The 13450-nt window shown below is 39.5% G+C and overlaps 1 protein-coding gene across 2 annotated transcripts in view; it reads left to right on the plus strand.

Moving 5' to 3' along the window:
• LOC121462017 (OX-2 membrane glycoprotein-like) overlaps positions 1-13450 on the plus strand; it is a 39275-nt gene that overhangs the window by 21211 nt on the left and 4614 nt on the right. For both annotated transcript variants that reach the window (XR_005976245.1, XM_041673425.1), the window contains one exon: positions 1611-1835. Coding sequence is in view for 1 of the 2 variants with exons in the window: in XM_041673425.1 (XP_041529359.1) it covers positions 1611-1831 (221 nt within the window). In the remaining variant the exon portion in view is untranslated. The remainder of the gene's footprint in view (positions 1-1610; positions 1836-13450) is intronic.

The following is a 13450-nucleotide window of genomic DNA, read 5'->3' on the forward strand; positions in this document are numbered from 1 at the left end:
AGAATTTCATATAATGAATTTTGATCATAATTATCCCTATTCCTCCTCTAACTCTTCTCAGTTTCATCTTGACCTCCAATCCCACCTTCATGTCCTTTCTAAAAATAACCTGACACTGAGTGCAGTGTCTCCTGCCCCTATTGCCATGAGTGTGGGCCTATGAACTGCAGTGAGACATAAAATATATTTTTGATTCGCATTTGTGTTTTAATCATGACAAATAATGTTTCAATAAACAACTTTGTTCATATATTTGGAGTTTTGGAGAATACATACTTGCAGTCCTATTAGATGTATGCTAGGAGTAAACTTCTGCTTGGAGAAAATGTTTCCATTCTGTGATAAGATAAGCCCATGGGTTTCCACTGAGTATCCAACAAAACATACTGATAATGTACATAGGTTACATCTCCAGCCCGTTTATTGAGGCACAGTCTCTACTAAGCATCATATTTTTTTTCTTGAATGCACAATCCTGCTTCCTCAGTGTGGAGTGTGTTATCACACCCTGCTTCATTTTCTGTTGAGTGGAATAGGTGAATACGATAGTAAGCATAAAGCAGAGAGACAGTGGTATGGGAATATGCCATAGAAGTACATAGGACCTCATCTTCAGAGTCTTCACTGTGGGTTAAGCATAATCATTATGAGGGAGCTCTTCTAGGGATAAATGAGACCATCTTCTGCAACTTTGACAAGCCTGGCAAATGTTGAACAAATACTTGGCAGAAAATCCAAGATATTTTGTCACAAAATATTGCTACTTACAGCCATAACTATGGAGAAAATATTCTCCCACCATAGGTAAACAGGCTGCAGTACAAGATCCTGGAACCCAGTGCCTCTTTCATAACCATCCAAAAAGTGACATTTGAAGATGAAGCCTGCTACAAGTGTCTGTTTAATATTTTCCCATGTGGCAATCATGAAAAACAAACCTGCCTTAGCATTCTAAGTAAGACCTTACTCTAGGTCCCAAAATGGACATAGACATAATTGAGTTTTAGTATTTAAGATCCTTGTCCAGAGAAAAATGTTAGATAATAAAATACTGACGTTGATGGGCCCAGATTACTTAGACAGGAGAAAATCTTGGAGGGCATTAAAGATTATGTTCTGAGGCAGGACTTTCTTCCACTTCACATGACATCCTTTCATTAAACTGTACTGGATTCTATTAAGGAGAGAGAGAAGACCCAGGAAGAGCATCAGAATTTTGTCCATAAAACGAGGAAAAGATTTGAGAAAAGAAAGAGATACCTAGAAAGACAAGGAAAGGTAAAGTCTAAGGGAATTAGGATTTCCCAGTCTTCAAATAAGTAATACATCCCAGTACTAATAAATGCCAGAGTTCTTTATTGTACTGCTGTAAGTGTGAAGTGTTGGGTGTTTATCATATAATTTATAGTTGCATAGAAACTTAGAGAGCAGCCAGTGAATAGAGGAAATGGCATTGGAAGTTTTATAACATGTGAGTGGAGGTATCTATGAGGAATAGGTTGTCAGCATTTATGTGTCTTTTAGAAATTGAGGGAAAGCCTTTCTTTAACAGCAGAGGATTTGGTATGGCATACCGTTGTATTAATTTCACTTTCTTTTTCTTGTTTCAGTTGTTCCTGAATTAATAACTGAACTCCATTCTGTTCCTGGCTCTGAAGATCTCCTTAGCCTTCACTGTTCAGCTGTGGGAGAGCCTGCTCCTGGAATCTCCATTTACCCTTCACAAGTCCTAGTGCCCACGCAAGAAGAGTACCGTACTGAGAACTCAAATGCCACAGTGACGATCACTAAATTATACAGCTTCTCTTTGAAAACTGTGAGGTCCTTGTGAAGGCGTAAGTCACAAACAATGCCACACCAATTCGGGGTTATGATTATTAGGGTGGTATTTATTTAAAGGGGAAAAAAACTTACAGATCACTGTCCCAGGCAACAGCCCTCTTCGCAACCAGGAAAGGAGTCTAGTCGCAGGCGGAGCAGGAAGTGAAGAGAGAGAGAAGAGGGAAGTGGCCGCTTTTTTAAAGGGAGAGAAACCACGCCCCAGTGGGCTGGTACCTCAGCGGTGATAGGCTGGAGGAGTGGGAGGACCTCCCGCAACACCTCCCCCTTTTGTTTAAATAAGAGAGTTCTAAACCTACTATGAAATTATATACAATAAGTACAAATATCCTATTCTAACTAGCTTAGGTCTTGTATAATAAATAACTTGGCCAAGTCATGAGAGAAAGTAACTACATTTATATAGTCTTCAACCCCATCGAAGATCTGAGAAGGGAAATAATGTTACCTGGGTAATTAGGAAGTTCAGTAGAACAACTTCCAAAACATGCAACAAATTACAGAGACAACTAGCTACCTGGGCAATCACCCAAAGTCACATTAGCAGCGTTGAAGCAACCAACTTTGGCTAAGGCCTAACATAACTGACATACCATTTTCTAAGGCAAGCAACTTTTCAAAACTATCTTACCCTGTCTTGGCAGGATATGACAGTCCTGTTTTATCCATTGATGCATGCTCTGTATCTTTGTCAGTTGTTGAGGTATGGGCATTTCTTTGCCCAAACGCCAGTTCTGCCAAAAAGAAAGGCTCCAGGTGGAGTGTCTTTGGTGCTCAACATTCTCTCGGGAATAGAGTGGTGTTGCCAGGAGCAATTGTGTCTCACTACCACAAAACTCTGAGTTAGATTAAAGGCCATTTTCTACAGCTCTTTGAAGAAGTTGAAGATTATCTATCTATACTGAGTATAATCTCTATATATCTAAAGAACCTGATTAGTCTATTATAAATGACAAACTTAGATGACTATTAGTCTATATAATTCTCAATATCTATCTAACTTAAAGACTAAGACAATAAACGACTGTGAAACAAATGAGGACAATGACCTCCAAATATAAACAATGTACAAATATACATTGCAGTAGGTAAATATATATCAATACACAATCATTATATAAGTATCTTAATCAGAGGTAGAAATGTACACTGCAATATGGTAAATATATACAATATATATATATCAATACAATATATGTCAATACATAAAAAAATGTTTTAAACAGAGGTAGAAACATGCATGCGTACAATAGTCAATATAATTTAACTTTGTATCAATATACAAGAATCTATACCAATGTATTTGTCTAAAAACAGTAACTCACAATTACAAATCTATTATCCCATCATCCCTCCTTTTTTTTTTTTTTTCAAAATGATCCCTGAGCGTATAAAATTCCTCCCCCAACCCTCAATCGTATACTAATTATAATCAACCCCTAAATGATGTCCCTAAACCCAAGGGCAAGTTTTACTGGGAAAGGGGACGTCGTCCTCTAGAATTACTTCCAGCTGTCATGGGGGCGACGTTCTTTCTGGGGGATCCTGTGAAAGTGAAATGATGGTTAAATTTCAAGATCAATGTCTTTTAAAATTGCCAATAGTCTCTGAGTATTTTGTGCAGGTCTGGCCAAAATGTTGTATAAGATGTGCACCATTTCAGCTAACCAAGTTGGAACTGTCTTGTGCAGCTGGTACCAAAAGCAGGTCTTGTAGTAGCGCTATCAGTATCATGACGTCATATCAACCAGGTGGAGTTGTTGTTATGGGGCCCCATCTTCTTCCTGGAAACTTCAAATGTCACTTCAGGAAAAACTCATTGTTCATTATGAAAAACTTAAACATTAATCATATAGACATATATAAACATATATATATTCAATGAAAGACATGATAGATATATTCAATGAAAAGTATGATAGATATGAAGAAAAGCAAAGATGTTTTCTAAACTCATATTTCTTTCTGTCCCATATCATGGCTCTTGACATGAGACAGAAACTCCAGAAACTCTGGGTCTTTCTCTTACTAACAGGCTTGGAATTGGAGAGGGACTGAGCCAAAGTCCAACTTCAAAACCAGCTTTATAAAAATTTAGAAATATGGTTTAATTATTACTTACACAATCCATTCAGTTGTCTTCATATTTCCTATTGGGCAGGTATTTTTCCATTTGTCAGTATCCAAACATCCAGGGTCCCTTGAATTTCTCAAAGATGAGTGTTTTCCTGTGGAGATAAGAACAGAACCCTGCCCCCATTCTATATGTTTTTCTTACCACCTGTATGAATATCATCGTTGTGGATGAGTTGTCATTTCTCCTTTCCAAGAGGTTTCTCCTCTTCAAATCGAAACTTTATTAATTTTGATGGTACCCACAATTTTTCTTCTCCTGTGGAAACAAGAGCAAAACCCCTTCCCCAACGTAGCACATCTCCTGGCTTCCACTGAGAGGTCAGCACATCTTTGAAATAAATCGGTTGATTTAGTTCAGCAGACTTTTCCATTATCCAATGTCTTTCTGCTGCTGTCGTTCCTTTCTCATTAGCGTTAAGAAAATTCAAGGTTAATAAAGCATTATGTAATCTATTTCTGGGGGTATTTTCAGTCCCTTTCTGTTTGTTCAGCATATCCTTTATAGTACGATTTGATCTTTCTATAACTGCCTGACCTGTAGGATTATTTGGTATACCTGTAATGTGTTTTATATTATAATAATCAAAAAAGCGTTTCATTTTCTTAGATACATATGCTGGACCATTATCTGTCTTTATTTGCGCAGGTATACCCATGATGGCCATAACTTCCAATAAATGTGTGATTACTGAATCAGCCTTTTCTGAGCTCAGGGCAGTAGCCCATTGAAAACCTGAATACGTGTCTATGGTGTGGTGTACATATTTTAATTTACCAAATTCCATAAAGTGGAACACATCCATCTGCCAGATTTCATTTCTCTTAGTACCCTTTGGGTTACTCCCTGCAGGCAACGGTGTTTGATTATAGAAAGAACAAGTAGGGCATCTCTTTATAATGTCCTTAGCTTGTTGCCAAGTAATGGAAAATTCTTTCTTTAGGCCTTTACTATTGACATGATGCTTCTTATGAAATTCCGAGGCCTGCAACACACTTCCAATCAATAATTGATCAATCTCAGCATTGCCTTGGGCTAGAGGACCAGGCAGACCTGTATGGGACCGGATGTGTGTTATGTACATCGGACAAAGCCTGTTCCTGATTATGTCTTGTACCTGGATAAACAATGAAGTCAACTCTGTGTCATCTGGTATAAATTCAGCGGTTTCAATATGCAAGATAACTCTTTCTGCATATTGTGAATCTGTAACTATATTAAGAGGTTCTTTAAAATCCCTTAGCACCATAAGAATGGCATATAATTCTGCCTTCTGGACAGAATTATAAGGGCTTTGTTCCACCTTACTCAATTCATCTGACTTGTAACCTGCTTTCCCTGATTTATTTGCATCAGTATAGAACGTACGGGCTCCAGTTATTGGAGCATCACGTACAATTCTAGGAAGAATCCAAGAAGTTCTTTTTATGAGATTAAGTCTATCACTTTTGGGATAGTTGCTATTAATTTCTCCCAAAAAGTTAGCACAAGCTCTTTGCCACGGTTCATTGTCTTCCCATAACTTTTTTATTTCTTCAGTAGTAAAAGGCACTATAATTTCTGCTGGGTCTATACCTGCTAGTTGACGAAGTCTCAGCTTACCTTTTATAATTAATTCAGAGACCTTTTCCACATAAGTTTTTAATTTTTTACTTGGTTTATTAGGTATAAATATCCACTCTAAAATAATATCTTCCCTCTGCATTAGAATCCCTGTAGGAGAAATTCTGGAAGGCAATATGACTAGGATGCAGCTAAGATTTGGGTTCACCCTATCCACATGTGCCTCCTGTAATTTTTCCTCAATCATTGTTAGTTCCTTTTCTGCTTCAGCTGTCAGTTCTCTTGGACTATTCAAATCTTTATCACCATCTAAGGTTTTGTTTAAATGAACTATTAGATCAGGTGTTATCCCAACAGCTGGTCGTAGACTGGAAATGTCTCCTAACAATCTTTGGAAGTCATTAAGAGTCTTTAACCGGTCTCTCCTAATTTGTGCCTTTTGCGTTTTAATTTTCTCTAACCCTATTCTGTAACCTAGGTAATTAATAGAATTTCCTCTTTGAATCTTTTCAGGGGCAATTTGTAATCCCCACCTAGGCAAGACTTTCTTTACTTCTTCAAACATCCTTTCTAAAGTATCTTTATTTGAATCAGATAATAAGATGTCATCCATGTAATGATAAATGATGGACTTGGGGAATTGTTTACGAATTATTTCCAATGGCTTACTTACAAAATATTGGCACAGTGTAGGACTATTGAGCATACCCTGTGGGAGGACAGTCCACTGATATCTCCTATTAGGCTGAGAATTATTGTAAGTAGGCACTGTGAAGGCAAATTTTTCTCTATCCTTTTCTTGTAACGGTATAGTGAAAAAACAATCTTTCAAATCAATAACTATAAGAGGCCATCCTTTTGGTAACAGAGAAGGCAAAGGAATTCCAGATTGTAGTGGGCCCATAGGTTGAATTACTTTGTTGACAGCTCTTAGATCTGTCACCATTCTCCATTTACCAGATTTCTTTTTTACAACAAACACAGGAGAATTCCAAGGGCTGGTTGATTCTTCAATATGGTGAGCATCTAGTTGCTCTTGCACCAGCTGTTCCAATGCCTGTAGTTTATCTTCAGCTAGAGGCCATTGTTTGGTCCATATTGGCTTCTCAGTTAGCCATTTTAAAGGTAGGGCCGTTGGTACCTCTAAAGGTTTGGTATTTGCTGTATGTTCTTGTACAGCCTGAATGGCTGGTGACCTTTTCCCATAATACCTCATCATATCCTTCCCAGAATTATGAGTTCCTGGAAATACAGGAATGTTAATCTGGGTATTCCATTGCTGTAGCAGGTCACGGCCCCATAAATTTATGGCAATATTGGCTATATATGGCCTTAGTCTTCCTATTTGCCCTTCGGGCCCTATGCATTCAACCCATCTTGTGCTTTGTTTTACACGAGATAGGGTTCCAATTCCCAGGAATTGAACATCTACCTCTTGAAGAGGCCAATTCGGATGCCAAGATTCTGGGGTAATGATACTTACATCCGCACCTGTGTCTAATAAGCCTTCAATAAAAGTGCCATTTATACAGACTCTTAGCTTTGGTCTTTGATCATTAATAGAAGTCTGCCAAAATATACGTTTACTCTGTCCTATTGGGTTTTTTGACTCATCCTCCACACGTAATTCTTCATTTAGACCAGTATTACTTTTTACAGCAGAAATTGGAGCTTTTAATTTTCTTGGTGAGGCACGTTCTCCACTGTGACTGGGAATGACTGGGCCACTGTTGGCTTGGGGGCCTGCGAGAGGCCCCCCAAGGAGTTTCCCGATGATATCGGATTGCCCCGTCTGTCTGTTGTTGACCTACATTCGTTGGACCAATGCCTGCCTTTACCGCATCTCCTACATATACCTGAAGGCTGAGGTCTCCTATTTTTGTCATTCCCAGAAGAGATATTATTCCTAGAAATTCTTTGCCTGCAATTCCTTTGCAAATGTCCTAATTTACCACAATTAAAACACCTGGCAGTTTGATGTCTCCTCATTGCTTTGGAAATCGCTTCTCCTACCCAAGATTCATCATTATAGCTAAACGTCTCAACATTCATCGTATGCTGAATCCATTCATCCATAGGTGCTGATCTAGACTTTAAAGGCCCAATTATCTTTTTGCATTCTATGTTTGCATTCTCAAAAGCTAGAGATTCAAGAAGTATTCGTCTAGCTTCTGGGTCTGTTACCCCTATGTCCAGAGCCTTAATTAATCTTTGCAAAAAGTCAATAAAGGGTTCTCTCTGTCCCTGCCTAATTCTGGTATATGATTCAACCCTTTTTGCTGGATCTTGTATCCTATTCCAAGCATTTAAAGCTGCTTGGTGACATAGACACAGTACTTCATCGTCATAAAGAGCTTGGACCTGTGGATCAGCATATTCTCCTGCACCAAGAATTTGATCTTGGGAAACCTCAATACCTTTTGCTCTTCCTTGCTGTTCCATATGTTTGGATTCTTCTCTGAAATAAATTCCAAACATCAAGGAAGGTCCATTATCTAAAACTGCAGACACTAACTGATGGAAATCATGGGGAGTAGCTCTAGCGTTAGAAGCCCAAGTCCTTATCATTTCCTTTACATATGCATTGTGCAAGCCAAAATTAACAACAGCTTGCTTAATTTCTTTCAGATCATTCATTGCTATTGGCGTCCATCTAGCTTCTCTGACTCCCTTTGAGCCTTTAGAAGTTGATGCTTTTTCAGAATTAAGTATAGGGTATGTCGCTAGAACCCTGGGTAAGCCAGTTCTAATAGCTGGTGGAGGCCTTGTATCCTGTCCTTGTGCCTCCTTACTCTGTTCACCAGCTGCAATAATTTCCCCAATCTTTTCAAATCTTTTTATCATTGTCTCTCTTAAATCCTGAATCTCCTGACCTGTATAGATCTCCAGTGATTTCACTGAGGTATCAATTTTTTGGTCCCCATTCTGCACCTGTGATTCCAAAGCTTTAATTTTTTCCTTCAAAGATAACATGTCCTCCTTAAACTTTTCTTGTATATCATGTAGATTCCCATCTTGGAGGTACATTCTGTCTGTTACCTTATCAAAACTTTGTGATAAAGTCTGAACGTCAAATTCAACAGCCTGAACCCTTTCAGGTAACTTTCTAATTCCCTTGGATATGGAATCAATTTTGTCTGTCATAGTATCCACTTGTTCAGATAACCTCTGATTTTCAATAATTTTAATCCTGTCAATTAGTTGTTCATTATTAGTTCGTAAAGATTCTATCATTTTTAGGAGTGCCATATTCTTCCTTAATGATAGAATATGGAAAAGAAAACTGAAGGCTAGTAACAAGCAAATTAAGGTATCCCCATAATCATATAAACCTTGTATGATGTAATTCATTGTATTAGTAAATATAAATTTACTAATCCATTGTATTAGTGAAAACAAAGCAGTAAAATTTGCGTTAGAAACAAAAACTGCAATATTACCTATTATCCAGCAGGTGGCGCTGTTGCAGAGTCGCGGTGAAAACATGGTCCTGTTTCAGTGCCTTAGTAGATGTTAAAAACTGGAAAATGCAAGTTTCTCAACAAAGTAAATGTAATTAAATCAATTCCTGAGACGGAACCAGAAACCCAGAATCCAGGGCTAGAGAAGAGCAATCTGGAAGCCGCTTATGCCTCCACGTGACAGAGTCACCCTGAGGGGTTGCAGCTTTCAGCAACCACGTGCTCTGGTTCGTGCCACTTAAGAGCTGTACTCGCAAGGGAGATTTAAAAATGACTCAGAAAAGAGCAAACCACGCGGCCAGAGACTACGCGGGCCTGTGGAGTTTAAACCCACGTGGGGAGTCCAAGGCCGCTGGCGGCTGAGGAAGGGGAGGGCTCCCGCCAAGCCGAACTAAAGCCCGCCAAGCCCGCGGCCGCCAAGCTGAACTTGCGCCCGCCAAGCCCGCAGCCGCCAAGCCGAACTTGGGGCCGCCAAGCCGAACTCGCGGCTGCGAGTGGGGAAAGGAGAGGTTCTAAAACCAAACGTTGGGAGCCAAAATGAAGGCGTAAGTCACAAACAATGCCACACCAATTCGGGGTTATGATTATTAGGGTGGTATTTATTTAAAGGGGAAAAAAACTTACAGATCACTGTCCCAGGCAACAGCCCTCTTCGCAACCAGGAAAGGAGTCTAGTCGCAGGCGGAGCAGGAAGTGAAGAGAGAGAGAAGAGGGAAGTGGCCGCTTTTTTAAAGGGAGAGAAACCACGCCCCAGTGGGCTGGTACCTCAGCGGTGATAGGCTGGAGGAGTGGGAGGACCTCCCGCAACATCCTTGGGCCTCCAGTACCTGGTTGTGACCATGATTCATCCCCTCATATATGATGAGAAAATAGTTCATCTGCCAGTAAATCAAGAATGTAAGTAGAATTGACCACAAAATCAAAGGGGACACTAAACACTGGGAAAATGGCTTAGTTTGAAGCATTCTTGACATACTTCTCTATAGCTTGGTCACATTAACCCAGGAACCAAAGAGAATTACTAATCATCAATAAATTCTGAATTTTTCTCATCTCAAGAGAAATGTCTTCCTGTCAACACAACTCAAAAGTCTTTGTCTTTTGTTTCACAAATGGTCTTCATCTTTTATCTTCAGCGCTCATATTTCTCTTCATATTACATGTTTTCTAAGTTTATTTCCTCACAAGTTTTTGTCACTAGAGGTCACTTTAACATTTTTTCTGTTTTTCATTTAACCATTTTTTATGCTAATGCCACTTTTAAGGATACTCAAGAAATATGAGCAATGCATATTTGTGTGATGTTTGTTTTTTAAAACTAAAGTTGACCAACTCCTTTTCCTGAACAATTTTCCCAAATCATTAAACTGTATTATATGAACTAAATACCATAAGTATCTCATATAAATCTCTTGGATGTGTTATCATGGTTAATTTTAATTTCTTATTAAAGTTCATATTTCAAAGAAGTAATTTTAATTTATCAATTCAGTAAAAGTTCTGGCTTGCTTACTTTTGTGTTAAATATCAGGGATGTGAATTCCTGATTTTTGTGAAAGACCATGTGTAGTTTTTATGCCTTATTGTAAATGCCTTCAGACAATATTTTATATTTTAGAGTCAAATTCTTCAAGTTAAATCCTGTCTGCCTCCCTAAAATGGCTGTGTAGCATTTCATTGGAACAGAATAGTAAAAAAAAAAAAAAAATCAACAAAATGTGCAGTCAAAGGCAGAACCTAGTACCTTTCTTAAAGGCATGTACTTTCCTAAGATAAAACTACTATGTAGAATTTTACTTTTCATTCCAGGGCAATGAGAAAACATCTTACAGAGTAAATTAAATGTCAAATAAGCTGTAGTCAGTCACAAAAAAATTACAAATTAAAGACCTCAAGATGGCAAAACATGGTAGCCAGAACAAAACATGTTCTGGTTTGTGCTTTTCAGGTACCATGTATTATTCTTTAAATTGGAAGAAAATTGCAATTATATTCACCATCCTCTTTTTCATTTTAATTTTCATCATTGTGCTGCTCTTCAAATTATTTTCTAAAAGAAATGGTAAGCTATATGATAATTTGCTATAATATAGACATTAGGTATAGTAGATTTAGTTGGAAATATTATTTTTAAAAATTCCAAGAAGCCTAGAAAAATCTATTATGAAGATGTTAGTGAAGGAAAACTCATTTCTATATGCTTTGTAGTTTCTGACATCAGAAAGTTATAAAGTAGAGCATTGCTGTGGGACAATGGTTTTACCCCATAAAGATTTGTTTATTGTACTTGTTTAATAAAGTGTTGATTGGCCAGTAGCCAGGCACGAAGTATAGGCCTGGCAACCAGGCAGAAAGTAGAGGCAGGGCAATGAAAACAGGAGAATTCTGGGAGAGGAAACTTTAGTCTGTAGTCGTCACCCAGACAGAGAGGAATCCAGACACAGAGCAAGCAACATGTGACTGCCTTGCTGAAAAAGGTACCAAGCCACGTGGCTAACACAGACAAGTATTATGGGCTAATAAAAGTTATAAGAGTTAATAAGAAGCCCGAGCTACTAGGCTGACCAGTTTATAATTAATGTAGAGCTCTGTGTGTTTCTATGGTACTAAATTTCTGAAGGACTGGGTAGGACAGAAACCTCGGTCAACAGAGCATTAGAAAACATTTATGTTTATAATGAATTAAATGTAAGGTTCTTTTCTAAAATAAGAAGGTGAACCCCCCCCCCAAAAAAACATATAGTTATCCTCCTGGATATTGAAAGTAGACAAGATTGCCAGGCAAAAAATTGGGATCTTAGGGGTGGGGTGGGGTGGCGGTAAGGGGAAATGGGGAGAGAAAAGTGAGAAGGGGAGGATGGGGGAAACTTGGGGGAATGGGATGGTTGAGATAAAGGAAGGGTGGATATGGGAGCAAGGAAGTATATATCTTAATTAAGGGAGCCATCTTAGGGTTGGCAAGAGACTTGAACCTAGAGGGGCTCCCAGGTGCCCAGGGCGACGTCCCCAGTTAGTTCCTTGGGCAGATGAGGATAGGGAACCTGAAATGACCCTATCTTAGAGCAATAATGACGAATATCTTGCATATCACCATAGAACCTTCATCTGGCGATGGATGGAGATAGAGACAGAGACCTGCATTGGAGCACGGGAATGAGATCCCAAGGTCCCACTGAGGAGCAGAAGGAGGGAGAACATGAGCAAGGAAGTCAGGACCGCCAGGGGTGCACCCACCCACTGAGACAGTGGGGGTGATCTATTGGGAGCTCACCAAGGCCATCTGGATTGGGACTGAAAAAGCATGGGATAAAACCGGACTCTCTGAACATGGTGGACAATGAGGGCTGATGAGGATCCAAGGACAATGACACGGGGTTTTGATCCTACTTTATGTTCTGGCTTTGTGGCGGCCTAGCCTGTTTGGATGCTCACCTTCCTAGACCTGGATGGAGGGGGGAGGACCTTGGACTTTCCACAGGGCAGGGAACCCTGACTGCTCTTTGTACTGGAGAGGGAGGGGGAGAGGAGTGGGGGGGGAGGGGGCAGGAGTGGGAGGAGGTAGAGGGAAATGGAAGGCTGGGAGGAGGTGGAATTTTTTTTTCAATAAAAAAAAATATAAAAAAGTAGGAGAGTTGTTCATTTTTATTTATGTATATGGGTATTTGCTTTTGTGTGTCTGGGCCCCACATTTGTGTCTGATTCCTGTGAAGGCCAGAAGAGGGTGTTGAAACTCAAATTACAAGCAGCTATGAAACCTCCAGATGGGTGCTAGAAGCTGAAGCAGGGCCATCTGAACCAGCAATAAATGCTCTTAATTGCCGAGTCATCTCTTTAGTCCCACGTTTAAGACTCTGATGTGGTATATCCCTTTGTATGCTGTGATTACCATTGATAAAAATAAAGAACTGCTTTTAGCCTATGGCAGGGAAGAACAGAACCAGTCCGAGAAAGCTAGGCTGCATGCTAGGAGAAAGAAGGGTGGAGTCAGAGAGAAGCCATGGAGCCCCTGAAGACAGATGCTGGGAGTTTTAGCTGGTAAGCCACAGGCACATGGAGATACACAGATTGTTAGAAATGAGTTAAATTAATATGTAAGAGTTAGCCATTAAGAAGCTAGAGCTAATGGGTCAAGCAGTGATTTAATGAATATAGTTTCTTCATGATTATTAGCTGAGAACCAACAAATGGCTTTCTCCAACAAAACTCTTTATTGAGAACAGATTTTCACAGGAGACAGCAGAGGGCCCAGGACAATAGGTGGGATGGAGTACCTGAGTGCCACAAAAAGGCTACGGAGAAACCCTGTCTCGAAAAATCCAAAAAAAAAAAAAAAGGCTTAGAATGAAAGCTTGATTTCCCTCCCCCTCCTCCTGCCCCTCTCCCCACTCCTCTCCCCCTCTCTCTTCAGTACAAAGAGCAGTCAGGGTTCCCTGCCCTGTGGAAAGTCCAAGGT

This window comes from Microtus oregoni, unplaced genomic scaffold (assembly GCF_018167655.1).
Source record: "Microtus oregoni isolate MIOR12 unplaced genomic scaffold, Mior012 000023F_ref0000262, whole genome shotgun sequence".
NCBI classification, from domain to species: Eukaryota; Metazoa; Chordata; class Mammalia; order Rodentia; family Cricetidae; genus Microtus; species Microtus oregoni.